This window comes from Antedon mediterranea, chromosome 1 (assembly GCF_964355755.1).
Source record: "Antedon mediterranea chromosome 1, ecAntMedi1.1, whole genome shotgun sequence".
Lineage (NCBI taxonomy): Eukaryota > Metazoa > Echinodermata > Crinoidea > Comatulida > Antedonidae > Antedon > Antedon mediterranea.
In genome coordinates, this window is record NC_092670.1 from 35,817,591 (window position 1) to 35,844,844 (window position 27,254).

The 27,254-nt window shown below is 32.7% G+C and overlaps 2 protein-coding genes and 1 long non-coding RNA gene across 3 annotated transcripts; 1 reads left to right on the forward strand and 2 right to left on the reverse strand.

The window, feature by feature from the left end:
• Positions 1-3,787: 3,787 nt before the first annotated feature.
• LOC140044607 (polyunsaturated fatty acid 5-lipoxygenase-like) lies at positions 3,788-13,237 on the reverse strand. The gene is made up of 11 exons (XM_072089187.1): positions 12,716-13,237; positions 12,126-12,170; positions 11,836-11,961; positions 11,557-11,654; positions 9,748-9,877; positions 9,240-9,335; positions 6,312-6,526; positions 5,443-5,702; positions 4,752-5,017; positions 4,464-4,627; positions 3,788-3,902 (listed from the first exon to the last, which is right to left on the reverse strand). Exons 1-11 carry the CDS (start codon positions 13,235-13,237, stop codon positions 3,788-3,790), a joined length of 2,037 nt encoding a protein of 678 aa, XP_071945288.1.
• On the forward strand, positions 6,898-8,159 carry LOC140046741 (uncharacterized). The gene is made up of 3 exons (XR_011844839.1): positions 6,898-7,060; positions 7,422-7,541; positions 7,732-8,159. It is a non-coding gene; the product is annotated as an uncharacterized lncRNA (long non-coding RNA).
• Positions 13,238-20,410: 7,173 nt separating the features above from the next.
• On the reverse strand, positions 20,411-26,897 carry LOC140044613 (polyunsaturated fatty acid 5-lipoxygenase-like). Its single transcript, XM_072089201.1, has 12 exons — positions 26,793-26,897; positions 26,415-26,663; positions 25,807-25,851; positions 25,441-25,566; positions 25,032-25,129; positions 24,095-24,230; positions 23,881-23,976; positions 23,072-23,286; positions 21,874-22,133; positions 21,385-21,650; positions 20,980-21,143; positions 20,411-20,525 (listed from the first exon to the last, which is right to left on the reverse strand). Exons 1-12 carry the CDS (start codon positions 26,895-26,897, stop codon positions 20,411-20,413), a joined length of 1,875 nt encoding a protein of 624 aa, XP_071945302.1.
• Positions 26,898-27,254: the final 357 nt, after the last annotated feature.

Below are 27,254 nucleotides of genomic sequence, written 5' to 3' on the forward strand. Positions count from 1 at the left end.
ACAAATCCCTGTGGACCTACTTGTTTATGAAATAATATAAAACAGATTTTCTTTATATCATCATCAAATCATCGTAATTGTCAATTTTATGCATACAATTTCCATCGTCAGTAACCAATGTAATAAACAAAACCCAACGTTGGCTCGGATTATCGATAATATTTCGATAGTAAGAAAATCACTGATAATGCGAAGACCGAATATGAAATGAAATACTGTACATGTAGGGTTAGGCGTATATGGTTCATTAAACAAGAATAACATTAGAATAAACATAACTAACCTGGCATCAGTATAACAACTCCCTGGTATACCCATTGTTACAGTACCATGGATACATTAAAACATAAACATGTTTACCCGTTGATAAGCAATCCATGTCTAAATGGTATCTAAAACAGCTTTTGTTATAGACACCCGATACTCTGTTTATGACTATAATACATTTTTTATCAGGGGGTTCTATAATGGGGCCTAGGCCTATAAGTCTTTTAAACGTAATTAATATTTGAAATAAAAGAAATGAATCGCCTACATTTAATTTTCTAAAAGTATTGAAATTAGATTGTCATAGTAACATTTTGTTACTTTGATGCTAATAATTAATTTCACAATGATCTTTAAACGAATTCTGTGTCTATTGATAAACATCTCTATTGATAAACAAATCCCCGTAAGCCTACTTGTTTATGAAATAATATAACAGATTTTCTTTATATCATCATCAAATCATCGTAATTGTCAATTTTATGTATATAATTTCCATCGTCAGTAAGCAATATTTTCAGCATCATATTCAATAACTATATCAATAATTATTTATAAGAATTTTTTTTGATGATCTGATCCAATAAATAATATGCGCGAGAAGAAGATGATTTATCTGTTCTTTCATCATCAACTTACCAAACAACAAGAAAAAGCACTCGTAGACAACCTGAACTCGAGGAAAATTTATTTGCTAACGTGACTAATATATGACACTTTAGATTAAGTAAAAAAAAAGATATTTTTATTAATATATATATAGGCCTATATCATAAGTTTTATTTATTTAAAAAAGATGTTTAAAAAAAAATAAATACACTCGATCATCAATTCGGTAGAATTCTTCAGAGAACATAACGCCATTTGAAGAATATTATATGATTATATTACCTAATAACTACCGTAAGTAACTAAATAATGTAAAGGTAAAATGAATTAAAATTAGTATTTTTGTTTAGATAAGAACACCATTTATATAGTTAAGAAAATATGTTTAATATAAAGTCAAAAAATGACACTTATTTTAAATAAATATTAGTTTCCCACATTTACCGAAAAAAAAAATCATCTTGGTTATAATTCCGTTACCGATATTGTTTTCTAGCTAGAATAATTTTGCCCTATACTTCCTAGATAAAATAGGCCTAGGCTTAAATATATTTAAATGCAAATGCTCAATAAAACAAATTAACAAAGAGTATATAAAAAAATCAATTATCTTCCAGCTTTGTACTCACGACTGATCGTTGACTGGTTCAAACACAATGATTATCATATTAACCACAACGTCATATAGCCAATAAATGAAATTATATGGAATAATGCTATAACACATTACGGTAAAACGCTTTACGATCATGAATTTATCAAAGCCGGAATCTATACATTTATACATTTATAACTTTGATGATACCTTAATTTCCTCAAAACAAATGTTAGAAAAAATCAACCACCCGAAAAACACTGATTACACTTTTTAGTCGCGTGGACGCGACTCTATAGTTCACTATGTCGGTCGGTCGGTCTGTCGGTCTGTCTGTCGGTCCGGTATCACTATGCGTTTTAGCACGCGACTTATGGCTGTTGGCCTTGTTTCAATTCATAGTTGTATCCCAGTTGACTGGAAAAACGCCTTATCTTGGGACAAACTATTTGATCCTGTAATCCTTTTTAATAATATCTGTATTGACAAATGTACTCCAAAAATTGTTAGAGAACATATTTTTTCAAAAATGTATTCATTACCAAAATGTCAAAATTATTGGGACCGGTATTTTGATAATTATAATTTTAATAGGGAAAAAATATGGCCACGAATAACAGACTCTTCCAATGAAGCTCAGTTAAATGTACTGTCATGGAAATTATTACACAACTTATACCCAACAAATAATTATCTGTTTAAAATAGGTAAATCAAACAGCAAGATGTGTAACAGTTGCAACAAAATCAGTGATATTAACCACATTTTTTACTTCTGCAAACAGGTATTTCCGATATGGAAAAAAGTCGATCTAATCATCCGTTCATACCTGCATATAGACATTACGATCTCAAACTTTCACGTAATTTATGGTTTTGAATGTCTGAATAAAGTTCATATGAAAACCATTAATAACATTATAAATATTACTAAACTATGTATCTCTAAATTTGTATATGGTAATATTAACGATATCTCTCAGATTGTATACTTTGAACTAAGAATACGCAAATATCCAATCGAAATAATTAATAGAATCTTCAATAAAAGATTACCTGACATTTTTGTTCGATGATATTTGTGTATAGCCTATTTCTTCATAAAACCTTAAATTGGTATGCTTATGTATGTATACGCATGTGTATATGTGGATATAGATATATATGTGTATAAGTGTTTGTTACGTTTGTATGTATGATGTACTTGTATATATATATACACATATGTATGTGTATATGTATATCGACCTATATGTGTTTATGTATGTCTAATTTAAAAAGAAATTATGAATGTAAACAAAGAAAGAAACACCAAAAAAAAAAAATTGAAAATTAAGAAAAATATGTTAATTTGATTATTAAAAATATAGACATACTGTAGGCCTATTTGAGAAAAAAAATGAATGAATTTATACTATCTGTTGGTCGTGACCGATTTGTGTGTACTTTAAACTATATACCTTTTATTTTGCTGCATTATTTCAAAGAACTCTAACATGAAAGCAATACCAAAACGGTCTAACTAAAGATAAAAACACATTTTAATTTGTATTAATTTTCAAGCAAAGCTAGAATTAAAAAGAGAAAACAATTTTTGTTAATTGATAATGTATTTATAAAAAACATATAAGTATAGTTAATGTATAAGATTATAAAAGAAAGGATATGTATTAATGATGACATGTATACAAATTAATTAAAGATAAAAACACATCTTATTTGTATTTATGAACAAATTGTTCAAAGAGAAAAACAAATTTGTTGATAATGCAGGTATAAAGAAAGGTATATAAGATTATAAAAGAAAGAAAATGCATTAACGTTAACATGTATAAAAATTAATTATTAAGATAAAAACGCAGGTTAAGTTGTATTTATTTTCAAGCAAAAGTAAGAATTAAAAAGAAAAAAATTGTTAAAAAGAGAAAAAAAGTTTAATTGATAATGTATATGTAGGCCTACCAAGAATATAAGTATAATTAATATATAAGATTATAAAAGAAATGAAATGCATTGATGATGACATGTATAAAAAATAGAAAATAACTATGGTGAATAATGATAATGGTATAGAAATAAATACAAAAATCATTAGTAATTCAAACAGATGATAACAAAATTGCAATTGCATAAATATATATTACTGTTTTGATATGATGTTTGTTTGAAATAAAAGTGGGATGATCCCACATAAAGAAAAAAAATGAACTACTTTATAAACAACCAAGCAGAAAAGGTGGCATTTTACTCGAAAAGGAGATGAAAACAGTTTGATTGAGACAATGGTTGACGCCAAAAACGTTATCTAATTCTCAATCTAAATACTAATTGCATTTGGGACGTTTGGAGGATACAGGTATGTGTACTTCTCTTCCCGGTCCATGTTCCTCTTATTGATAGTTTCTCCAACCTCTTTCAATTCTTCAATAAATCTAAAACGTGACAAATGAAATGATTACATTTGTAAGTATATAATGAATCATACATACTGCTGATAGCGATAATCCGCCTGGCAACTTTTATTGTTAAATATTTAAACCTAATTCACACGTATACAAAACAAATTTAACAAAATAATTATGCTCCCGGAATAATCTTATCGAGTTACAATGCTTTCACACGATATGTTCAATATAGGAAGATACGCGCATGCTACATCGATGTTACATCGACGTATCTTTACAGGCTGGACCTTGTACGTGTGAATCGGATATTAATGAAATTCTACGTCAGGATGACAGTGTTTAAATGACAGCCTGCACATTTTATAAATCACTAATAATAATATAAAGCTCTGTGTACATTACCAAACTGTATGTGACAACAACATGTTATGTGCCCATAATAGACGGTGTCATATCACTACTTTATTTAGGCATATCACTACCATTATTTGGGCACATAACACGTTTTTGTCAAACTAGTTTGGTAGTGTAGACAGGGCTTAAGTTAGGATGTTAAGTATCAACTAGGTAACTCTAATATTAACTTACTGCTTTACCGCCTCGCTTCCAATTGGATCAAACTGGTATTGTACTTCAAAATCACCCAATTTATTGGTCGCCTTCATACTCAACACTTTCGTAATCTCCATAACACTTAAAGTTGTATGTTTATCTGGCAAGGCGTTGAATATTTCTTCTTCTGTCTTAGCATTCTAAAAAAATAATATAAAAATCTTTGAACAATGATTACATTTTTAACAAAGAGTAACCATGTTATGAATAAATAAAACTGACCTCACCCCTCCTCCAGGACCTGAAAAGAAAAATCAAATTTACCTTATTTTGAGGTGGTTCTCCATTGAGTGATGCCGGGTAGTGTGGGGGAAACCCATAGTTATCGTACTGCCCAAAGTTTACCGCAGCATGTTCCACGCTGCTGGTAAATATAGCAGATGCAACAGTCAGTGTAATGTCTTCTTTAGTTTTGAAGGAACCGTCTCCTGGTATTCCCTGGATGGCACAACCTTGTTCTTCTACTGGTGATGAAAGAACTCTGTGCCAGTCTTGTAATTCAAAATCTCCAGAAATGTTTTCTGGTTGGTCTAAAATAAATTTAAAAAAAATCATTGAATTTTAAAGTGTTATGGTACTTCTGAAATTCAAAAATGTTAATAAGTTTTTAAGATTGTATTTTTTTCTATTAAATGACAGTGACAGTTGTGATGATTATGAGCTTAAATATAGAAATGGGCGCTATAATGGTTAAATTGTAAGTAATATACATAATTTGTTTAACAACAAATAAATGTCCCTAAAGTTAAAGTTATCAATCTATCAATCCCTTCATCAGTATGCATGCATTGTTTTTAATGTGCAACAGTAGGTCTATGATGAATGGAATACTGGTCCTTTAAAACCAGGCTAGACAATGATACTTATTTCTCCATTGACCACAGAGATTTTCTCTAACTTACTGGCCCAGTTGCCTTTACTAAAATTAATATAGGCCTATAAAAAATGTACACACCATAGTGGCCGTCAACGACTTGGGAGACATATTTATAAATAGCGTTCCATAGTAGCAGGCCATCATCTCTATAGTAATACTTTGGTAGTACTTTTGGGTCACTGAGGCCACGGGATTCAAGTTCCTTTGGAAAGGTTCCGTCAATACACAGTTGCCATGATTTAAATCGTCGTCTTGTTATTTCAAACATACCGAGACGTCCGACTGCCATCGTCTTGTCGACCCATCCACCCGGATTAAGAAGGGTTTTTAATGCAAGGCTAAGTAAAACAAAAATATTTAATTAGCTACTGTGATTTTAAAGATGTAGTGACCCCAAAAAACTAGAAAAATGAAGATTAATAAAATCAGACTTTGGATAGGCCTCTTTATGTAGTTCAAAGATAATCACCTTTGTATTAAAAAAAACACGTTTTCCTTATAAAATGACAAAAACATTTGAATTCAACCAAATTCCATTGGCTCTGGTAGCCAAAATTGACTGATTTTGATTGATTTTTCAGGAAAAAAATATTTAAAAAAAAATCCAAATCTGTTGTCAAAGTGAATATCCATTATGTAACTTTAACATATATTCAAAAATATATTTTTCAGAGAAAAAAAATCTGTAAGTAGGCCTTCCACGGAGAGGTGAGATTTTGGCCCACCACAAAAATTTATTTTATAAAAGGTCTGTACACAATCGAACGCAACAATTTTGTCGTTTAAATCACAGATCTTGAAAATGTGATGAAAGAGAAATGTATCACACAAGAAGAGGTTTGTCTTGTGAACGGGATTGCCACCTTTGAGAAGGATGGTGAATGAATTCACTTGTGACTATCCTTGGTAATTTGCCTAAATTAAGAATAAAAAAAAAGGTAACGTACTCGTTTATGGCCATGAGATACAAAAAATGAGGCGCCAAAAGATGGAAGAGTGGATGAGATGGAGAAAGACAGCAATGCGTAGCTACAGCAAAGCTTTCTACCAAAAGATGTGTCATTCCAAGATGTGCTGAAGATTGATGGTATGACGCGTCGGCATTGTTGAACCACATCTTAGCCAACATCCACGTGTATTCATCATCCGTTGGAAGGAACACCTGTGAAAGGAAAACGACAATGAGAGTGTGAAGATCTCCACGAACAAAAACTGCTTGGAAATGACTGATTGACTTAGGAATTGATTGACCTCGTTACATCCATCGGTGTATGGGGCGCCATACGCAGCAAAAGTGTTACTCTAAATACAAGTGCAAATTTAAAGATGTATTGTCCCCCAAAAAATGAAAAATAAAGATGAAAAAAATCAAATTTTGAATAGACCGTTTTGTAGTTAACATAAAGTTATTCACTTCCACCGAAAAAAAATCCGAAAAAAATATTGATTTCGCTTATAAAAAAATCAAAATAAGTTTACTATTTTTTCGAACTCATCGGCTCAGAAATTAGGCCGGTAGAGCTAACTCATACATATGCATGATATGTTAATGAGCATCCACACAGCAGAGATCTGATCTAACAATGGACGATGCACGTTGTATGTACAACAACACCACCAGAGATCGACGCGATTCGACTGTGGGTTTCCCTGGCCTGATCGTATAAATATGTAAAGCTTAGCTGTTAATTTGTCGGTAAGTAGGCCTAGACGGTTATTTTAAATATAATAATATATATAACGCAATAATAACAGGAAGGTAAATTAATTAACTTAGCCTGGGATTTTTTCAGTTCAGGGCTAGGCCTAGAATAATTAATACATGCTGCTGCATATTACTAGGCTAGTAGCAAGCCGACTGTGACAATCGGGTCCCTGCAGAAGATGCCCAGCTAGCTAGGCCCTATACATTGTACTCTTCATAGACTGGCCTAGGCTATATGCCATCAATCTTAGCTACATTCCGAAAATACAGCCAGCTTGCTGTACCATATATATTTACAGTTGAAGCTTGTTTAACTAATTTTTATGATAAAAATAAAACAAACATTTTTCAGGGAAAATGGTTGCAATACAAGCCTGAAATTGAGAACCTTCCAGCAGCACTGTACAAGTAGACAGAGGGGAAAAGCCAGCTTAGCCATTTTACAACACAAACAAATGTTCTCTGTACTGTAGTAAGTCAAATATTTATTTTCTCTTTTTATAAGTTATAACATTATAAGTAATGTGTTTTAATTACCATAGAAAGGTAGTATACTTATTTGACTATGTCAAAGTAAGCAATTTCACTAGCCCAATTTTGCACTAAATATGCATGATCTATTTTTTCCAGATTTTCATACTTTGCTTTTACTTTTTTTAAAGACGTTGAGCTGATGAAGACTAGAACAGAGGTCACCCAAAGACAACAATGATAGACTCGGTATTGGAATATGATTGGATATTGCAGGAAAAATATTTCTGACTCTCCTGCTGCATTCGGCCAATATGTTCTTGTCCAGCTTGTAAAATATTGTATAATTTTTTTTTATTATATGTACAGTATATTATTTTGTAAACATAACATTCAATAAATAAATAAAAAACTACTACAACAGTACACAGGATAAATTCTTCAAATTTACTTACACTTCACAATTTTACTGTAAATATTACAGTGCAAAAGGAGTTAATAAAATATATATATACAGTATATCTTATTGAATTCCTGTATTGTTTTTTGTGTCAATTTGTCTACTAATTATCAATGTGTTGATTGTGCCAGTAATTACGACAGCTGTAGTCTTCTAAGATCGCTCACATCCATTACAAAGTGTCATTTTAATAGTAAGAAACGTTTCAATAAATTGTGAATGTTGCCACTGTACGATACATTTTATGTTTCTCACTACTTGCTCTTATTGTTCAATCAATCAACCTAAAAAAAAAAGAAATTTGTGTCAAAATATCTGCATAAAATGTTAATGTTACTTTGAACCTATTGCATTTGATACAGAAAATATTTTTAAAATATTGCATCAGTAAAACATCCAAAACAATATTTAGGCCTAGATTTTCTTTTTTTTTTTATTTTCACTGCCGAATAGATAGTTGAAATCTTTAAAAATTAAACCAATTCATCATGATTAAAACAAAAATACATCCCTTCTGGTGGTGGTCTACTGTAGCCCTAACTAGCAGTGTACTGCCTAGGCCTACTACACTCTACTTCTAGAGAAAGAAGTAGGCAGCAGTTAGGCTACTCGAGACTGCCAGTGCTAGTAGTAGTAGTAGTAGACTAGTAGTACAGTAGCAGCAAATTCGGGCCTAGGGCCTAGGCCTAGCTAGGCCTCTCATGTTAGCGAAACAAAAACTCACCTAAATGAATAAGATTCAACATCAAAGTTACCAACTGTAATTCTAACTTAGCATTCTGCTAGCTATAGTTTTCGTGTTTTCTTCAAGATTCGTCTCGCATCACTACTCGACTCTCTCGCACGCATGCATTGCTCTCGTTGTTGGCGGTTGATTTGGAAAGCATCATCATCCACACGATGTATCCATACAATATGAATATTTATGAGCTAACTCAGGTCAAGGGTTAAATTAAACCGGAACACATTTGTCTTCCAGACAAATAGCTTCCGGTTGGTTAATTTTTGCATTAAATTTCGATTTTCCCGTGTAAAAAATTATTTTTTTCAATCCAAATTGAGGTCAAAGTGAATAACTTTTATGTGCAATAAAAATGGCCTATTCAACAAAAAGATTGAAAAAAAAAATTTTTTCAGGGGGACAATACATCTTTAAAATACACATTTCATTTTTAAAGTAAACGAGTTCACATTATGTATATGTTTATTCTGCTGAAATCCATGATCATGTTCTTTTACCGGATTGTCGTCTTCCTTAATCTGGAACAGTTGAATTGCAACAGGCAGCAGATTTGACTCATCGTTGACAAAAAACAGAGCTATTGGGCTACAGATCTATAAAAAGATATGAAGCAATTAAGAATAAATGAAAGTTTAGGTTTGTACGAGAGAACATGCATTCGACGCGCGAACTTTAGGTACTACAATGTTTATCATCTTTTTATAGAACCACTTAGGACATGAATGATCTGGTTGAATTTTGTAAGTAACAAGTTACAAAGGTCACATTTATGATAACGATTTCCTAATGATTCAGTTATATGTCTGTTTTCAACTTTAGTAGGTCATTAAGCATGAGGGCGTGATGCTTAAGCTTGGTTCCCACTAGGACTAGGAATGCGTGACGCAAAGCGAGTTAATCAAGCGATATTTTATTCATTTATTATGTCGCTATCCTAACAGCCACGGGGTTCATTCGATAGTCAACGTACTTACTAAAACTTGATAAAATTATTGTATATATTACCCGATCGAGGTGGTCGTCTTCGCTTCTGTGTTGTGTAATTTTCAGATCCACAATGAACAGTCGCTTCTTTTCTATCGCCTGTTCTATTGTCAATCCTGCAAGATCTAGCATCCCATTGGTGACTGCCAAGCTTTGATGCAAATACAAACACAAGTAAATAAGTTAAAAAAAACAACATATAATAAAAATTATATATATATATATATATATATATATATGTGGGGATTAATCTAATCATGTGATAATTAAATACTGCCCCCTATAGGTGTTGCTGCCCCCTATAATTGTAACAGTCTTTTTCAAATGATTTGCTTTCTTTTGTATTCATGAACCGGTCAAGGAAGCAGATAGTTTTGTCTCTTACTTAATTAAAGATCTGATTAAAAGGACCATACTGATCTCTATTGTTATGCTAAAAACAAATTAAAACCAAATACACCACCGGACCGTGGTAAAAGTGAGAAAAGGCGTGTTTTTCCTTTTGTGTTGTCGTCCACATCCTTACAATTTGGTGTCAGAAGTGGGATCGTGGATCGTATTTGGCTTTAACATTAGAGATCAGTGATGGCAAGCAAGGCATCGTTGCGAGATGTGCAGAGGACGGTTGATGAGCTAAGAGCCGAACTAGAAGCAACTAGGCGTGCTGCCCATGGGAATGGAAACACAGTATATGTTCTCCCAGAGAAGAAGATGAGACACTTTGGGAGAGCCGAAGGGGAATGTGTAGAGTCCTTTGTTGAAGACGATGGTACTGGGGACGTTTACCCTGACTGGCCTGATGATGCTGGCATTGACTCTGAAAATGCTGAAAAGATTCTTCTTGTTGTGAATAATATTAAGTTTGAGGACAAACTCAGCTTAAACAGGGGAGTGTGGGGATTAATCTAATCATGTGATAATTAAATACTGCCCCCTATAGGTGTTGCTGCCCCCTATAATTGTAACAGTCTTTTTCAAATGATTTGCTTTCTTTTGTATTCATGAACCGGTCAAGGAAGCAGATAGTTTTGTCTCTTACTTAATTAAAGATCTGATTAAAAGGACCATACTGATCTCTATTGTTATGCTAAAAACAAATTAAAACCAAATACACCACCGGACCGTGGTAAAAGTGAGAAAAGGCGTGTTTTTCCTTTTGTGTTGTCGTCCACATCCTTACATATATATATATATATATATATATATATATATATATATATATATATATATATATATATATATATAAAATCAAGATCAAATAAGTTAAAACTGCCTCAATATAGATTTATTTTAACGACATGTTTCGGGCATAGCCCATCATCAGGTGAAATATATATATATATATATATATATATATATATATATATATATATATATATATATATATATATATATATATATATATATATATATATATATATATATTATATATGAATTGTAGGTCTAATAATATTATTATACAGTAATAATAAAGGAACAAGTCCTAACATGAACCGTCCAAGAAGAAATCAAGAAGAAATAGAAATCGAGAGAAAGTTGCTTTTCTATATCTAAAATGTCATCTGTCACAGAAAATATAATCCAACGTTTAAGAAATTTTAGAAGAAATAAATAAAAAATAAAATTGAGGTGGGCAAGACATATAATACGAATAACTGAAAGAGTCGCATAATGGCAACCAATAATTGAAGAGGAAAAGAAGAAGACGAGAAAGAGGAGAAGAAAGTGGAGAATAGAACTGGTCAAAACTTCAGAGGAAGTGAAAAATGCTGGAGGAGAGTTATATCCAGCAGATGATGACATAACCTATGATGATGATAAAAGACCTACTTTTCTGGTATTTCCGTACATAGTCGAATTAATCGTGGATTACATCCAGTTAGACGTTGCTTTCCAAATTCAAAATCTGATCTCCAGTTTTGCATTCCCTGTACACATTATAATTATTTGTAAAAAATAAAAACATGTTAAAATGCGTCACAAGTATAGTTAGGTTCTAGATGGCGATAATTTAATATTCCTGAAAGAAAAATATGTTGGCGTGCCATAACTTAAATACCGTATTTTAATCTTAATTTCGAAAAAAGGAGATACAATCAGTTTACTCACTTCAGGAACAGGAAATGCCTTGCCGTAGATGTTACTCATATCATCTAGGCTTTTCCAATCTGAGGTTACAGAATTAATAACTGCGCCGTCTATTTTGTCTACAGCCATATGAGAACCAATATCCCACTAAAACAAACAATACAACTTAATCAATAGAATGAATAGAATTACTGTATAAATATACTCTATGTTAAATATGATCAATAATTTTAGTTGTAAGTGGAATAGCACAACGAATTTAAGTTATATCAAATCTGAACACGAAAAATAAATAAGAAATGTAATCTTACTAAGTAGTCATTAGAAAACTTCTCACTCTCTGGTCTATCAATCACCTGTAAGTAAAGTAAAACAATAAGTAGGACAAAATAATGAGTATTATTATTATTATTTGTTTCAACTCAATATTTCCATATACAATATTATTGAACATTTATATTATAAGATAACATCTACACTATAAAATTAAGAGAGGCAATCTCGTCACAAGATTCAAATCTTTAAGGGATTTCCTTTTGTCTATTTTCTTTTATTATCACCATTTTGTTTTTGTTACTATTTGTCTTCTGGACGTGAATAATTGTTCTTTGAGTTGAATTGAACTACAGTTTTAAAAAATCAAGCTAAGATACATAATTTGATAAAATACTGATCTATAGTTTACAACATAGTAGTGTTGAACGCATTTTTTAATTGGCTAGCAACCACGCGGCGACATTTATCGTTGTCACGTCACACCGCAGACAGAGCTTTAGAGCAACGCAAGTGATCTGACCAATCAAAAGCGATAGATTATTCGAACTGTAGCTTGTCATTTGTCAACTCGATAGGCCGACATATAGGCCTACAAATAAGTGAACATGAATAATTAAATTCTAACCTGGCATGGCAGACCTGCTACCTGCTGAACAAATGCGTATGTTTTTCGTTTTTCGGCAAGTTCTATTCTCCGCTGATCTGAAAATTTGGCGAATTGCGGTAGCTGACAATCGTATCGTTCAAACATCATTTTGAACCCTAACGACATCCAACGATTTATTGGAAATACGTACGTCATATTGTTGTAATTGTCTTCCACCTTTATCCATTCACAGTACCAGCTATCAGCTACTAAACCGGAGCGCCATAATTCCAGATCATTAATGTGTCCAAAATTATTGAGATCCTTAACTGGAAATATGTCGGTACTACCTGCATCAAAGTTGTTTTTCCATGTACAATCCAAATGGATTTCGTCTGACTGGCGGCCTTTGTCATTGATGAGCTTGGCGTAGAGGTTCGCATGTGTTAACAATCCTTTATGATCGCCTGTTTTTGCGATAATGCTGTATCTGGTCTTGATACCGTCGGTATGGTCAACTATAGGCGTCTCTCCATTACATGATGAAGAAACGCAACCCATGCTAAAGATTAAGCTAGTTATAATTAGGCCAATATGTATTTAACCACGCGTACACTCCACAAGGTTTGATTAACAATGTTTCAATTATACATTTCAATTTTTGTTTTCGTTTTGATGTAACATTATTTTAAGATCATTAGCTATTATTAGTATTATTTAAAAAAGAAAAAAAGAAGGCATATTCTCCCTTAGTCACATATGTAATAGACACATCGTATTTGTTATTTATATATTAAATGCTTTTACGACATATAAAAAAAAAAGAAAAAAAAATGGTAATTAAAAACGTTTTACTTTACTCTATACATGTACTATTTTCCCGACAGTTATATTCAAAAGAATAAGAATTTAAATGGAGAAGGCATATTCTCCCTTAGTCACATATGTAATAGACACATCGTATTTGTTATTTATATATTAAATGCTTTTACGACATATAAAAAAAAAAGAAAAAAAAATGGTAATTAAAAACGTTTTACTTTACTCTATACATGTACTATTTTCCCGACAGTTATATTCAAAAGAATAAGAATTTAAATGGAATAATTCTGGGTTTTTATATCAACAAATTGGTAATGGAAATGTGAAAGAGATCACATGTATAAAAGTGGAATGCAGTACTAGTAGAAATCATTTAAGAAAAGTTAAAAACATAAAGCAATGGAAAATGTGATAATATGTAAAGAAATGAATACAGGCGGAACAATCTAACCACTCGTACACTCCTCCAGGTATTAACTATCTTTCAGTCTTTTCGGAAAACATGGGAGATTGTGAATTGATCTTTTATCGACTCGTCCCACTTCATTTCGTTTTGATGTAACATTATTTTAAAATATACATTTGCTACATTGTATTATGAAAAAAGAAAAATGAGAAGGCATATTCTCTCTTAGTCACATAGACATATCGTATTTGTGATTTGTGAATAAATGCTCTCCTACAGGTATTAGTTTGGCTAATTTTAGATCATTATAATAATGTCTAAAAACAAGGAATTGTAAAAATCTACTGATCATAGGCAAATATCGTGTAGCGATCATACGTATTTTGGCGTGAATTTCGAGTGCTAACATTACAAATTCCAATATTATAAATGTTAAATTGCACTTACCTTAACTAACTTTAAATAAAGATTACACGGAGAGTGAGGTAACTGTTCACAGTACCCGGTATCCAATGTAATAAACAAAACGCAACGTTGGCTTGGATTATCAATTATTTCGATACTAAGAATTCACTGATAATGTAAAGACCAACTTTGGAATGGAATATATATAGGGTTTAACGGTTCATTAAACAAGAATAACTTTGGAATTAATATAACGTTTCGTTCGTTCCCCTAACGGGGTTTTATTTCCACAATATTTAGGCCTCTGGCCCTTATATCTTACATACAAATCATACAATAATATTTTCTGGTTGGGTAAGTATTTCAGTAAGTATATACATATTTTAATGATTAGGCCTATTTTGTGGATTTTATATCATCGTCATCATCATATTATGTTTAAGATCACCTACAGTGACGGGAAAAAAAAAATTAAAACAGTTACAAAGGCAAAAGACCATTTTTATACCATCCAACAAACTTTCTTCCAAACAATAAAAACCAAAGGTTTGTCAACAATGTAGAAAACTAAATAACATTTAATTTATTTCTCCTATTTTGCCTTTTACTGGAATATTTTAACTGTTTAATATGGTTTAAAATGATTTTGTACACTACCTATTTTAAAATATCTCATTTTTAACAGGTCTATAAATGTGTATATTCATGATCTATGTTTGAAATCACGTAAAATAAATAAAGGAATTTCTTGGTGGAATGGTCTCTAGCTCTCGTGGTTCTTTTTTTTCTAAACTGAAAAGAATATATTTACTGCCAAATATTTCGATTTCTTTGAAGAGATTATATACGTAGCGAAACTTGTTCAATAAACAATAATAACTTTGAATTCACATAGCGCGATTCATAGGCTATTTTTAATTTTCTACGAAACTACCCTGTTATTATTGTTTTGAGCAGAGTTTTATAATAGTACGGTATGCGATATTATAATACACATTCAGTTTGATAGCTGGGTGACTGCGTTTTGTTTCTTTATTTTCAGAAATTGCTCTTTTAGCTACCAAACGATTTTCAGCCCGGAAGGTATACCGGTATTTGTTCATTTGTATTTTGGACAAAAATATAATATTATGTTATAACTGGTAAATAAATAGAATATTTTGTAACTTCGCTTGAGTTATACTCTAATGAGTAGGTCTATAAAATAAAAATTATCGAATTTATCCGATAATTATCCAATATGAATGAAATCATTACCGGTTTTTTTTTTTTACTAATGTATACTGGCAATTCGGTTCTGATCAACTCACTACTGGACATCTTTTAGTTGGTGATTAATTTCACAATGATCTTTAAATGAATTATGTCTATTGTCTATAGTATACATTTTTTTATGAAACAAACAGTGACATTGAAACTAATTTTTGACCATTGGTCAAGAAAATGACCATATCAATATCTCGGCAACCACTGATCAGAAATTTATACTTTTAGTATCAAATTAGTTGCAACGTATTTGCTCTAATACAATAAAAATACACAAAATGTTAGAAAACACCTTATTTTGACATTCAACTTATATAACTTGTTCAAACATTTTTGCGCAGAGCACATTTACATTTATAATAACTGACGAATATTGTCGTGCCTATAATATCAAAATACACTCGTATTGATAAAACTCTTTAATGAACTAGTGCTAAAAGTTAACTGAGACTCTATATGAACACTGATCAAGAAAATTGTCATATAAATATTTAGCAAACAGGTAATAGTTTTGTCTCAACTAACTAGGAATATTTTTATGTTTATATTTACTTACGAAATAACGAACGAGATATAACAAAAGTGGAGCCTTTTCACATGATATATTTAAACGCGTTGCACACGATACACTCGGTACACTTCAGGCCCGACATTCGTTTTACAGGGGTGTTCAAATTTGGAAGCCTTTGATAGACCAACCTATTACTTCCTCCTCACCGTGTTGGGATTGAGTAAGGATATTTTGACGATATGGACCTATAGTTTGCCTGAAACTAAGTAAAAATTGTATAAAAGTTCAGGCTTGGAATCATTGTATGAAACATTAAATAGATATTTGAATCTGAAATATGCACTGGCTCGAGCCAATTTCAATGATAAGGGCGGTTCAACGAGAAAGGTCTTCAGCACCACCTCAGTCCCACCATGGTTGGGGCTGAGGCGTGTACGACACGTACAACAATTTTCTTCTGCCATAAGTGCGCACCTACTCTTCCGAAAGACCTTATACAAGAAGACTTGTTCTACCACAAGAACCATGGTCGATGAGGAGAACATTGAACCCTTGGAACATTGAACCCGTGCAGATTATGGTTTTCGGTTGCCTTTGCCTTAATCGTTCTGCCACTCGACAAATATGTATGTGTTTATTTATAATGTTGTAGTATCAAACAAGGACTGAAGAATTAAGACCCAAGCGTCAAGTATTTCTCGTAAACGCAGATTTTCTCCTCATTTATACTTATGTTCACACACAACCTTTTGACATTTTGAGTAATTTTCATGGAAGGTAGCCTTGTAGGCCTAGCTATATAATTCTATTTCTTTAAACAGATTATAGACGTGCGCCAATTGTTAATTAAACAAAAATAACTTTGAATGCACATACCGCGATTCATAGGCTATATTTAATTTTCTACGAAACGACCCTGTTATTTATTTTTAGAAGAGTTTTATAATAGTACGGTATGCGATAAAAACAGCCGCGTTGAAATAAACTATTATACCGATCCAGCATTTGCACCACATCAGTCCCACCATGGTAGCAAACTGCTGTAGTATCAAACAAGGACTGAAGAATTAAGGTTTTCACGTAAAAGCGGATTTTCTGATAATTTATTTTCAAACACAAACGCCTTTTGTTTTCATGGAAGGTAGGCTAGGCCTAAATATAATTCGATTTCTTTAAACAGATTATAGAGGTACGCCAATTATTCATTAAACAATAGCAACTTTGTTGAGGTATATTTGTATTTTGGACAAAAATATATTATGTTATTATGTTATTATTAAATAAATAGAATAGTTTGTAACTTGACTTGAGTTATACTCTAATGAGTAGGTCTACAAATAAAAATTTATCCGATATAATTGAAATCATTATCGGTTAATTTTTCTCGATTATTTTTTTGCTGCGGAAACACGGCCTTCGTAATCTTAATTAGTTTATAATTATGATGTGATTGTTAAACTTCAATTTTGAATTTTTGATAGAATTGAAAGATTGTAGTAATACTAATGTTTACAGGCAATTCATTTCTGATCAACTCACTACTGGACATCTTTTAGTTGGTGATTAATTTCACAATGATCTTTAAATGAATTTTGTCTATTGTCTATAGTATACATCTTTTATGAAACAGTGACATTGAAATTAATTTTTGACCATTGGTCAAGTATTTCTCTTAAACGCAGATTTTCTCCTCATTTATACTTATGTTCAAACACAACCTTTTGACATTTTGAGTAATTTCCATGGAAGGTAGCCTTATAGACGTGCGCCAATTGTTGATTAAAAAAAATAACTTTGAATGCACATACCGCGATTCATAGTCTATAGGTAATTTTCTACGAAACGACCCTGTTATTTATTTTTAGAAGAGTTTTTTAATAGTACGGTATGCGATAAAAACAGCTATTGAAATAAACTATTATACCGATTCAGCATTTTGATGACTGGGTGACTGCGTTCTGTATTTTAGAAATTGCTAATTCTACACAACTATTTTAAGCCCGGAATGTGATATTATTTTGGTATTTAAAGTTGCAGGCGCAAAAATATGGAACAATTTACCAATTAATATTAAATCGGCACCAACAATTACGTCCTTTAAGGCTAGATACAAATCTCATTTCTTTTCATAAAAAACTGACATGTATTATATTTAATTAAGTTTCTCTTTTGTATATTTTGATTAAGACAGGACCACAATGTAAAACAGATACACTGTTATCTGATTGTTTTATCCTGTATAAATATATTATTTATTATTATTGTTATTATTATTATTATTATTTGTATTTTGGACAAAAATATATTATGTTATTAGGCCTAACTAGTGATTCGCACGTTTCACTAAAACTTTTAAACAGAACACTGTAACTTGACTTCAGTTATTAGCAATGAATACAATTTTGATGCACCATATTTCATACAATACACTAGTTCTTGCAATATTGATGCTTTAGAAACGTTAACAAGATATTTGAATCTGAAATATGCACTCAAGCCAAATTCAATGATAAGGGCGGTTTAATGATGGGTCTTCTTCACCACCTCAGTCCCACTATGGTTGCGGCTGAGGTGTGGACGACACCTACAACAATTTTCTTCTGCCATAAGGGTCTCTTCGTGCCGTGTCTTTAAGGCTTTTTGACACCGCCGGAGTAATCCCCTACTCTTCCGAAAGACCTTATCCGAGAAGATTTTTCTACCACAAAACCATGATCGAGAGAGAGTCTTAATCCCTTGCATATTGTATGCTTATGGTTTCCGGTGCCCCTGCCCTAACCGCTCTGTCACTCGACATTATTTTCAGTTCTAAATAATTATGTGGTTATTTAAACTGCTGTAGTATCAACAAGGACTGAAGAATTAAGGTTTTCACGTAAAAGCGGATTTTCTGATAATTAATTTATATTTATTTTCAAACACAAACGCCTTTTGTAGTAATTTTCATGGAAGGTAGGCTAGGCCTAAACATAATTCGACTTCTTTAAACAGATTATAGAGGTACGCCAATTATTCATTAAACAATAGCAACTTTGTTGAATTCACATAGGCCTACCGGGCGGAATAACATGTTTTTAATATAGGATTTCGAGCAGAGAATAGTACGGTATTTTATATAAACAGCCGTTGAAATAAACTATTATACCCATTTAGCATTTGATGACTGGGTGACTGCGTTCTGGTTTTTTTAGAAATTGCTAATTTAAGATTTTATTTCAAATTTTGAACTTTAAAAATTGCAACAAATTAATATTATTAATACATTGTGCTTTTTGTACGTTTTTCCTTTTTTTATATTTTTCACTTCAGTAAACAAAGAAGATAACAAACTCATCTTTGGGAAAATATTGGAGAAAATGTATTTTTTACCCACATCACAAAAATAGTTATGCATACTATTTTAAAGCTCTGTCTACACTATTAAACTGGTATGAAAAAAAAGTTTGATGTGCCTAAATATGGTAGTGATGTGATGTTATTGTGTCCATATATGGGTACATCACATAACGTTTGATAGTGTAGACAAACTTTTATTCAAGTGAAAACATAATCGAATGAAAAGTTCATTTTAACACTGAGCCTGATTTTTTTTTTAGACTCATGAACAAATAATCGCAAATCGAACAATTACTAAATGGACTACATGTAGATTTTATCCACTTCATATTATACAAATATTAAATGTTCACTCGTGTAATTGTACAAATAATAGCATGAGGTGAATGATGAAAAGGTTATATTTCAACATTTACCAAATTCTATTATTTGTAGGCTACTATTAGGGCCTACACGAATATAAAACATTCATTATTTGCTTTATATTTTTATATAACATCTAAATAGATTCCTGTCATTTGAATCAGATTTAATAAATTGTTGGCCTAGGCCTAGTAGGCCTACATTTTATTCATATTGAAGCAGTAACATTTGGTTTCTAATAAAATATTAAATATTATAGTTATTTTGATTTTATAAACACACCTAAAAGTAACTGAAGAGTTAATTATGCCAACAAACGACCAAACAATCCTAGGCCTAGCAAAGGCTAAAACGCCTAGCCTAATAATAACAGGTTTAGTAGACCTAGCTAGACTAGAAAATATATCTCTTCAAGATGTACTGTACTCCCATCACCAGTCATAACATTCAATCTTCGCGGCGGAAGTACAAAATAGGTGGCGCTGTTGTATTTCAAAAGCAATAGTATTTGTTTACACGAAAAAAAGTACTATTAATGAACGACAGCACGCCATGTGATCCACAGTCGTCCAATCAAAATGACGGAATTTATTTAGGTGTTATATAATAATATGAATTAGCATGATTATATACTGATAGCATTTGGGACTCCAGATGGATGTATAAAGGTATATTCAGTGTGTCTTCCATTGTTCCGTTCGTCAATAAGTTGTCCAACCTTCTTTAGTCCATCCCTAAATCTGAAAATGAGAATGATCACATGATCAATTACTTTGTTGAGTCTTGTATTGTGTTCTGTTTGTTGTTCCCTGTGCATAACGCGACAAGACGTTCTATTTATTTTCATCGTGTATTTTACATTGGTATTTTTATTGCATTGATAGATAATATCATAAATAAATAAACTGAGATCAAAAGATGGAAGTTGATTGGCCATGTGATGAAAATGGAAAACAATAGTCATGGTATTATTACATGGAAACCAGAAGGCAGGGAAGATTCAGACGACATAAAACAACATGGCGGAGGACAGAGCAAAATAAAAGAGAGAGAATACATAGGACGGAGGACATGGAACGAAGTAAAAGAAATCGCCGCCGATAGAACCAATTGGAAAAATGCCACTGCAGCCTTATGGGCCACGAGGCCCGAAGAGGTAAGGTAAAACAAAAAGAATGTATATATTCAACTCACTTTTTAACAGCCTCTGCTCCAACTGGATCGAATTGATATTCAGTTTCAAAATCTCCCAGCCCATTGGTTGCCTTTTTACTCAACAGATGTGTGACTTCCATTACGTCCAGTGTTCCTTTCTTGTCTGGCAGTGCATTAAGAATGTCGTCTTCTGTTTTGGGATTCTAACATTTAATAAATTAGGATATTTTGTCTGTTAAATGTAGTGCAATTCTCAATATAATGATATAATAATTACGGAAGGAAGTCAATACATAGACGGCAACATTATTACCCAGTCAGTTGCAGCTTACTGGGTTCTTTATTCTTGCAGTTTTATTTCTTTCTTTCATGTGGTGTTCACAGTAAATATTATGTTCATCATTAATGAAAATTTTTAGAAACATATTAGCAAAGATCTACTACCTTGTTTTTTGGTGGTTCTCCGTTTAGTGACGCTGGGTAGTGTGGAGGAAATGCGTATTCGTCATACAGTCCAAAGTTAACCGCTGCGTGCATCACGCTACTTATGAATATAATAGACGTGATAGTCTGCGCAATCTCTTCATTAGTTGTGAAGGAACCATTTCCTGGTATGCCTTTAATGTCACATCCACCGTCATTTACGGGTAAAGACAGTACCTTGTGCCAGTCTTGCAATTCGTAATCATTCGCTATTTTATCAATTGTATCTGAAAATTAATTTTTAAAAAAGGTCTTTAAACTTAATTCATCGGATAATCATTACCTAATTGGAACTTTTACATTGGAATAAATACATTTTCTGTTAACTGACGGTAGGGCTCCAAATAAATTATTGTTCGTTTAATGCTGTTTATAGTGGTTAAGACAAGGGAAGGGCAATCGACTGATAGGCCTATACTCTATAATTGTTTAATTACCATGTATGCCTACCATAACGTCCGTTCACAACTGCGTTAACGTATACTGCTATTTCATTCCATAGCAATAGCCCATCATCTCTAAAGTGGTAATTGTGAAGTACTTCCGGGTCAATTAGACCCCTTGATTCAATTTCCTTTGGAAAGTTTCCATCAATATCCATTCGCCATGTTTTGAAACGGCGTTTTACGATTTCAAACATGCCGATACGTCCAATTGACATCGCGAGGTCAACCCAACCGCCTTCATTTACGAGGCTCGTTAATGCAAGACTGAAAGAAGAAATATATTATGATATATTGACATAGAAGCTGACGTGTTCAAATAAAGGTAGCCTAAGCGTGCATCTTTTACTGATTGTTTAATCCTGTATAAAGATGTTGCTAAATGAATAAATTTTGTTACATATATAAATAAATAAATAGCAATCATAGAAAGCTTGGTTCCCAGTATACTAGGACGCAACAAAAATACATAAGCGCAACACAAGTCAATGTCAATTGACAAGCGACAGTTGTCATACTTCATCGCTAGTGATTGGTATAATCACTTGCGTTGCGCTGACGTCTTTTTGTTACGTCCTAGTGGGTGCCAAACTTAACAGACTTTAATAATTATAACCGAGCATGGACCAACGATTGGTCCGAGTTACAACCTACGTAAGTGGATCGTTTGTGATCACCAGTAATTAACTGTCTCTCTCAAGCTTATTATTCATGTCGAGCCAAAAATTAGGAAGTTTGAAGAGTATATCTTCAATTACTGTGAAATCTGATCTATTGTGTCTATGGCGATGAAAACAAAGTTGGAGCCTACCAATGTAAAATATATTAAGAATAGACACTATAACACGTATGGTGCACATTCGAGGCAAATTGACCGCTGAATTTGAAGAATGAGTTTTTACTGTAGGCATCAGCCATTCAGATGACACCTAAAGCCTGTGATGTTTTTTATTTTTAGCTTCCTAACCGTTTAGACGCATTATTTTTTAAAACATTTTTTTTCCATCTACCAAGAGGAGACTGTTTTTTTTAACACCATATTTAATGAGGGTGATCCATCCAGCAATTGCTGACCATTAGGGACCCTCAGGTTCACAAGACAAACATATACACAAGATGCTCTACATAAATAGAGTCTTATGAATGAATGCTCTGAAAGATACTCGCCACTGTACATCATTGGACATGGTTAAAACCTTACTTACCTGTTGATGGACATTATATACATGAAATGAGGAGCCATCAAACGGAAAAGAGGATGTGAGGGCGAAAGGCAGCTGTGTGTGGCAGCAGCTACACTTTCCATTAAAAGGTGAGTCATCCCAAGATGCGTCGCAGATTGATGGTATGACGCGTCAGCATTGTTGTACCACATCTTAGCTAACATCCACGTGTATTCGCTGTCTGTCGGAAGAAACACCTATAAAACAATTATTGTTAAATATGAACACAAAGCCTTTGTGTCAAACAGTGGCGTTCTTTAGCTTTCACTACGTGCCAAAACAGCATTTGCAGTATGACTAGTCGATCGCGTCGTAGAAACTGATTTTACAAAGCAATAGGGCTAGACAAAGGCTAGCCCCAAGTCTGTATTTAATTTGCCTCTTTTTATGTTAGTTCACCAGTGCGCGGTTCAATATTTGTCTGGAAAATATGAACACAATCTGAGCTCGCTTGAAACGCCATATGTACACTACGAACATATTTATCTTTCTACTAATATTAAGTAGAAACGCACCCTAGACTAGAATAGGGCGTGAACGACTGTCTGTTGTTTTCTGTGCAAGTCCTTATAAGGCATACGCACTGATATGCAATTCGTGGTTTTCTAAGGCTCTGTCTACACTATCAAACAAGTTTGACAAAAAAGTGTGATGTGCTCAAATATGGTAGTGATATGCTCAAACATAGTAGTGATATGACATCATCATGTCCATATTTGAGCACATCACATGATTTTGTCAAATAACGTTTGTTAGTGTAGACAGAGCTTTAGGAAAGTTATTATTATTACCGGATTGTCGTCTGATTTGTCCTGGAAAAGTTGAATAGCAACTGGTAGTAAATCTTTTTCCTGGTTGGAAAAGAATAGCGCAATAGGACTACAAATCTACAAAGACAAAGTAAATCTCATTTTAGTAGGCCAATAACATCACAAAAAAACTTTTTAAATGGATAAAATGTCAGAAATAGTTTAGTGACTATCACATAAAATGTGTTGATGTTACCGTTTTAGATGGGTCCGTTGTCGGAAGTTCTTTTGTCATATCAAGATCCACTATAAAAAGTCGTTTCTTTTCAATAGCGCTCTCTATTGTCAAACCTTCCAAAAGGTTGCTGAGCATGTCGTTTGTCACACCGAATCTAATGATATTAAAAAAATATATTGAAGGAGAATAAACACTAGTAAAGTAAAGTTGTGATACACCAAGTGTTTTCAAAATACAAGAAATCGATTGAAAACACATACTTTCTTTACTTAATTCATTACGTAGGCGTAAGTCTAAAATTCTTCTTTATTGTATCAAACAATTAATCAATACAAAAGGTAGCCAAGATATAGCCGGAGCTAATCAAGCTTGGTACCTTTTACTTAAGCTACGAGATTAACAAATAAATAACAGAACTTAAAGGAAAATAAACATTTGATAACGTCAAAAACAAAACAAAACATTTTGAATAATAAATAAATAACATAACATAACATAAAATGCTGTACTACACTGTACTGTAATAAACAACACCATATTCAATAGATAATATCTGATGGATTAGCAATATATAAAACATTGTAAATTATAGAGCAAGAAATTAAAAATTAATCAAACTAGTTTGACAAAAAAACAGTGTGATGTGCTCAAATATGGTAGTCACATTCTCAAATATGACAGTTACATCATCATGTCCATACAGTATATGGCCACATCACATGTTTTATTGTCACATATAGTTTGATAGTGTAGACAGAGCTTAATGGAACCGTTCAGAAAGACTGGCTATGCGTTTTCTTGTTGTTTAGACATTTCGACTAGCAAATGAAATGCATTTTTTCCGAATTTGAATATATTCAAAGATTATGATTACGAAGTATTCTTAATGTTTATGTGATCGTGTCAGACATCCACGACTCATTTTTAATTCTAAAAATAAATACTATAGGAATACTTTTCTGGTATGCGAGTACAAAGCTGTATCAACAATGGATTACAGCCTGTTAATCTTTGCTTTCTAAATTCAAAATCAGATTTCCAACGATTTACTCTCTGTAAAGAGAAGATAAATTAGCAATGTCTTCTTATTTTTTATTTTAATTTCGGCAAGCACATTTATACAAACATGACAATACAAAAATAGCTAGAATGCACCAAGAAGTGGCAAAAGAGGCCAACAGCTTCTGTCGCCAATTAGGCGTGCCACTCCAACAAACAAGTGACCTAAACGTACAGAAACCAATATAAATATATAACAAAAGTATAATGGTTCTACAATCATTCTTTAAAATGTGTCTGAAAGAACCACCTGTTAAGCACAACCATGTACCTCAATTAAAATCTATACAATAACAATTATTTACGGTTGGTTCATTGTAGTGGCCTCTGTAGACATTTTTAAGATCGTCGAGATCTTTCCAACGGCGAGATATCTGCTCAATTATTGCTGAGTCAACTTGGTCAATCACCGTTTCAGTGCCAAGTACCAGCTGAAATGGTAATTATAATGGAAATGTCAATGATGGATACAATACAGAAACACAACGGCACAGTGTTGTCACAAGTTACCATTGAAAACAAAACAACTTATTTTAAAAAGCACGCGCGCGGAAGGGTTATGAGTGAGATCTATCTTGGACAACGTGCAACTTCGGTCGCTGGTTTAAAAAGCCAAATTTATTGTGAATATACTGATGGTAATGTATAATAACACGTGTGTATATGCTCACCTGGTAAGACAAAGAGAATTTCTCAGAATCTGGTAATATTTTCACCTGTAAACAAAATAAAAGTTACCTTACTGGGGACAGTACAAGTTGTACCGCTGTACCGCTGAGTAATATTTACTGTCGGGTTCGGCACACACATGAAACTTAAAAGCTACCGTAAACACATATGAATATGAAAAAACAGAAATTACCATGAGGTATCGTTATGTTTGTGTCATGAATATTGCAAGTGGCAGTGTGCATACACAAGTGTCATTAATGATGCATTAAATTATGATTTATTTTATTTATTTTTTTTACCATATTTAATGAGGGTAAATTGCTGATCAATAGGGATCCTATCAAAAGACAAACATATACACAAGATGCTCTACATAAACAAAGTCTTAGGGAGTGGAGTTGTAATTTTGTCCGTAGAAAAAAATTCTGACATGTGACAGGACTTGAACCCAGGACCCTTGGAGTGGTAGCCAAGCATCATAACCACCAAGCCACAACTCCACTCAATTTCACAATAAAGGTAGGCCTAGGCCTAACTATGGTTTAATTGTTGTTCTCAAACCAAACTTGAATTATTTGGCTAGGTCGTTTTGTACAGACATCTTTACCTGACATGGCATCCCTTCCTCTACTGGTGCAAAAGCGTAAGTTTTCTTCTTTTCCTCTAACTCCTTCTTTCGTTGTTCAGGAAATTTGTCGTATTGAGGTAACTCGCTGTCATGTTCTTGGAATTTTGTCCTACTGCCAGGTTTGATCCAGCCATTTATCGGAAAAACATACACCCCGTCGTCATGCTTTATCTTGATCCACTCTACAAACCATTTATCAAAGCTGTTCTCTGCCCTCTGTAACTCAATCTATGAAAAGTACCCAAGCTCATCCAAACTGTCGACCGGATATTCACTGATACTACCGGCTTTGATGTCATCTTGTTTCCAGTTTAAATTCAGGCGGATTTCCTGTGAACGTTTATTAATGGCACTTACAAGAATGATAAATATATTTTCATCCTTCTCCGTCCCCTGATGATCACCAGTTTTGATCTCAATGAAATGACCCGGGCGTTGAAACATCGACGTAGTGGCTCCCATGCTGAAATTAATATTATTTATATTCTGTATTATATTGTAAAGTTTTTGATGATTTAAGTGTTAGACTCTAAATAATATGATATCTGGTAGGTGTAATTTTAAGTTAGTGATTTTCAATTACTTCTACTGCTTATTAAAGTTCCACTCCCTACGTTTTTTTTAGATCTATTTTAATGCCACAAACTACATTTAATTTAAAATAAATACTATATTGCGATAACCTTTTTCGTCTTTATACTGTTAAAAATGTAATATGCATTGCGCGCGGATTGATATTTTCGTTTTTCTTCTGTGGTTCAACTTTCGCTCGATCGATCGTGAAGGCCAAAAACAAAATGTAAGAATTATTGTAACTTT